Below are 4,850 nucleotides of genomic sequence, written 5' to 3' on the forward strand. Positions count from 1 at the left end.
CATTAGAACAATATGAACACTCCCTATGAAATGAGACGTTTTCAGTATTCTCCGCCAGTTTTTTCTCTCTCGTTAATGGCCATAGTCTTCACTATATTAATCCCTATGTAAGTTTGTGAAGCTGTATAAAATCACCCAGTAGTAAGCATATAGCATGGATATCGTAATGTGTCACGGTACTGAAAGGGTTAGCTATCCATTCACTCGTGTGAGCCACCACTAGTTTGCCTCCTAATTCCTTCTCCACCTCCCTCCGTCTCAGTCATTACAACTCAATTCAACTCAAGCTTCCTTAGAAAAGTGATCCGTTCATGATACGTTTTTACTCTTCATTTTTTTAATATTGATTAGTTGATTTGCAGGCATGGTTCACTTGGAGAGAGAGAGAGAGAGAGAGAGAGAGAGAGAGAGAGAGAGAGAGAGAGAGAGATTATTACCTATTATAATCAATTTCCCGTTAATGATACGTTTTTCTTTTATCTTTATTCGTTGATTTACAGGTAGGGTTTACTTAGAGAGAGAGAGAGAGAGAGAGAGAGAGAGAGAGAGAGAGAGAGAGAGAGAGATTATTATCTATCATAATCATTTACAACGAAGGAAGCTTCAAAATGTTACAACAAAATTTAAAAAAATCCTGTATTATTCTAAATACTACACGGAAGATAAGAATGATTGATAAAACAAACATATGCAATTGAGTTTGTGTAATAACGGTTGGTTTGGAAGGCGTTAAAGAGCGTGGCTAGTTTATATCCAGGTGGTGGACCAGTGGTTCGGTTCACCGGCAGCGTTTCATAATGTTCGTTTGGCCTCAAATTGCTCTTTACTTATCGGCAGTTTTTTTTTTTTTTTTTTTGGGGGAGGGTAGACGAGAACGAAGCAAGATCAGTAGCTCAGGATGGCAGTGAGAGCAGTAGTACTTCAGACACCACGCCTGCTACATCTTTCAGTCTCCACGCCACCACCGACCCCTCGAGTCTACGCAGCCCAGTGGCCGTGTGTGTCTTGGCGTTGGGCGTGACGTGCAGCAACGGTGGTAATAGCAACGGGAAGCTTGATGCACAGCACAGCACAGCACAGCACAGCGGAGAGATTGGTGGTGTATGTAAATAAATAGTGTGCGTTGACTTGCTGTGATGATAGGAAGGAAGTTGTTAGTCAGTCAATAGAGGGTTGTTAGGAATTTTGACTGATAAAAGGATAACAGGATATGTGTAGGATGTGCACTGTGTCTAATGGAAGGTTAACTATACGGTGTCTGTCTGCTTGTATGTAACTAAGATGTATCGGGAACCATCGCTACGTATACTGTGTCTAATGGAAGGTTAACTATACGGTGTCTGCGTGTCTATGTAGGATGTATCCGGAACCATCGCTACGTATGAGTGTTAAATTTACTTGGTCATTCATTTACTAGTGCGGTTAGAGTAACGGGTTCAGAATAGATTTGGGTAATGACCGTGGCAAGTGAAGTGTTTTCGTGGTCATTGTAGTTGTGTAGGAAGGAAGAATTAGTTATCCTCTTCAGTACTGTGACGCATTTTCACCTTGAGACGTGTGTACGATTAGATAATTCTATTGTTACAAAGCGTGTATAGATGTCACAAGGTTAATGGCCTGTGTCTTCACTATTTTAATTCCTCGCGTAAGTTTCTGAAGTTGTATAAGATAAAGTACTAACGGAAGGAATATGAAAAAGCGTCTTGGTGCTGAAGAGATTAAACGTGTCGCGTTACTATAGAACTCCTTAAGTAAGTTGTATTTGAGGCTAAAATATTTCGGGTAAAAGTCGTTGTGGTTCCCTTGTTATACAATGGCTACCTCTGCGAAAAGAATGAGTGGACAGGATTTCTTAACGTATTTCTTAACGTAACGGGCTGGTGTTTCAAGGTACGTGCATTAGAAACGAGATGTGGTAGTATAACGGTAAGTTTGGGGATATATTCTTGAAATTAGTTCTTAGTGGTAAGCGGGCGTAGATGTTTAAGAGGTTCAAGAGTGATGTAGGTAATTGGTAAACTCGGATACTAATGTTCATGTTCGATTTGTGGTAGTGGTGGTGGTGGTGGTGGTGGCAATGTTGTGGTGGCAATGTTGCCTGTTAGCTGTAGGGATAATTAGTGAACAAGTTCATTTTTTTTGTTCATTTTTGTCCATTACAGGAGTTGACGATCCAAAGGCCTGACTCCACAGCGGTAATGAGCCTTGTGTACCTTGCACTGTCTTCACTGACAACGCCCACTACTAACCCCTCTGCCTCCGCCACCGTTTCAAGATCAGGGAAGGACTCTGCCTTGCATCGCGCACTGTGATGGTCGCCGCCCCGCCCCCGCCGCCGCCGCCGCCGCTGCTGCTGCTGCTGCTGCTGCCGCTAAGGGAGAATAGTTTGTTGAGTGGATGACGGCGCGTTCACTGACCCTCTCCCCATCACCCTACCAACTCCGGCCACCCACCCCCCCCTGCCACCAGACACCTGCTACACCACCACTACCGCCGGCTCCGTCCAGTGAAAGATTCATCGCAGACCTGCCATTCAACGCCTGCCGCCGCCACCACCACCACCACCACCTCCTTATGGTGGTGTCACTGTACCTGGAGCTGTTGTCATGATTGAATAATAAATTGTGAAGAAATCTTTATTGTTTTGGAGAATTTCCTTTCCTGGGAATATTTGTGGCTGACTAGTCAGTAGTCGCCTCAGGCTGGCTTAGGTCACTGTCTGACACACCAATATTGCCTCCATCAACCTCCCACACTCACTCTAAACAATAACAGGCCAGAAATAAAAAACACGCTAACTAATTTCATGCTTTTTTTTATCATAGCAATACAAGAAAATGGAGAGAGATGAGCTAATGTGAAAATATTAAAATGTGGGGGTGAAAAAAAATGAGTAAATTAAGAAAAGACATTATTATCCTTGAAAAGTTATGGAAAAGTCCAAAAAAATATTGCATACCTGGCCAAAAAAACGGCAAAAACTGGTCAAAGCAAAAAAAAAAACCAAAGCAGATCCCTAAATACTGCACTACTGGCCAAAAACCAGCAGAAAATGGTTAAAAAACTAGCCAAAACCCCAAACTGACCCTAAATACTGCACTACTGGCCAAAAACCCATAAGAAATGCAGGAAATTCCCAAATGGACCCCAAAACACCCCAAATGGCCCTAAAATGCAGAAAATGGACCTAAAAACCCCCACAAATGGCCCTAAAAATGTACTTAAGTCAAAAATACTCGAAAGAGTCTCCGGAGATTAGGCAGATCCATATTGGAGTTAAAATTAAATGCAAGAGTCTCCCTAGACTTTTATTTAACAATTCTTTACATTATTACATTGCCAGGAAGTCTACAAATATTTTAATAAAAAAAAAAAATTTATATATACAAAGAATACAGTGAAAAGTCTACACAAATTTTCAACTTAGTATAAAAACAGTGAGCAAAATCTATACAGATTCAACTTAGTATAAAAACTGAGCAAAATCTATACAGAAAAGTCTACACAAATTTTCAACTTAAAATAAAATTTTCATATTTGCAAAATTTTAAAACACTTTTCAACTTCACAAAATATTTTAAAACAATTCTTTCATGTTAACAATTATTCAAAGATAAAAATGTTTGGTTTTGAAGTGACACAATCTTACAAACAAACTGTTTCAACAATCAGAGAGAGAGAGAGAGAGAGAGAGAGAGAGAGAGAGAGAGAGAGAGAGAGAGAAAGAGAGAGAGAGAGAGAGAGAGAGAGAGAGAGAGAGAGAATCAATCAAATAGTAATAACATACATGAAAACAATACATTTTAAAACAACACACACACATTAATCTTGTGCCCTCCATACACCCTTGCTAATGTCAATAAAATGGTCTAATGGTACAAAAATTTCAAGGTAAAATGTGTCCTAGTACTGAAGGGGTTAAAATAGTGAAGACTGTTGCCATTAATCTTCTGACCACCATAGATCCTTGCTATTGTCAATAAAATGGTCTAATAGTACACAAATCTCAATGTAAAATGTGTCTCAGTACTGAATTCATAGAAGCAATCTGCAGACTAAGATACACTCTTGATACACCCCTGACACCCTGACACACCCTCACCTCACACACACCTCCTAAAAACTTAACATACCCTTTCAAAAACCACAAAAAAGTGATTAACAAGCACAAACACACCCACACAGCACACTCTAAGGGTAAGTTCACACTACAAGCAGAGTGGGCAGAGTGGTTGCTAGCGGCAATAATTTTGACATTGTTTTGGACGTACAGACGCAAAATAATTATTGTGGCACATTTTTTGTGGGTGGGAAGCCAGCGGCCCTCCACGACTCCACCCACGGCCAAGGTGTCCACCAGTGTGAGCCTTTATTGCTGACAACAAAATGACAATCAATGACCAGACTGTGCATAGTTCTGGTACAATTTGACTCTTTATATTAATAGTCTGCTGAGAAAAGCTGATTTTGTGATATTCTGGTCCTAGACATGAAACAAAACACACTTTTTTTTTTTTCTACAGCTGTTCCTTCCCTTGAGGAAAAATGAAAGGAAGAGGAAAGAAAGAAAGAAAAGAGAGAGAAAAAGAGAGGAGAATGAAGTGATATTCTCGTCCTATACATGAAAGGAAAACACTTTTCTTTTTTCCACACCTGTTCCATCCGTTGAGGAAAAATGAAAGGAAACTGACGAAAAAAAAAAAAAAAAAAAAAAAAAAAAAAGAGAAAAGAAGAGAGGAAAAGGAAGTGATATTCTGATCCTATATATGAAAGGAAAACACAAACCCTTTTCCTTTTTCCTACAGCTGTTCCATCTCTTGAGGAAAAATGAAAGGAAGAAGAGAAAATAT

The 4,850-nt window shown here is 40.0% G+C and overlaps 1 protein-coding gene across 1 annotated transcript in view; it reads left to right on the forward strand.

Moving 5' to 3' along the window:
- LOC123509230 overlaps positions 1 to 2,634 on the forward strand; it is a 3,526-nt gene extending 892 nt beyond the window's left edge. The window contains exons 2-3 of the mRNA XM_045263428.1: positions 864 to 1,101; positions 2,163 to 2,634. Coding sequence (XP_045119363.1) covers positions 864 to 1,101; positions 2,163 to 2,312 — 388 coding nt within the window. The 3' untranslated portion in view covers positions 2,313 to 2,634. The remainder of the gene's footprint in view (positions 1 to 863; positions 1,102 to 2,162) is intronic.
- Positions 2,635 to 4,850: the final 2,216 nt, after the last annotated feature.

This window comes from Portunus trituberculatus, chromosome 26, assembly GCF_017591435.1.
Source record: "Portunus trituberculatus isolate SZX2019 chromosome 26, ASM1759143v1, whole genome shotgun sequence".
In the NCBI taxonomy this organism is placed as follows: domain Eukaryota; kingdom Metazoa; phylum Arthropoda; class Malacostraca; order Decapoda; family Portunidae; genus Portunus; species Portunus trituberculatus.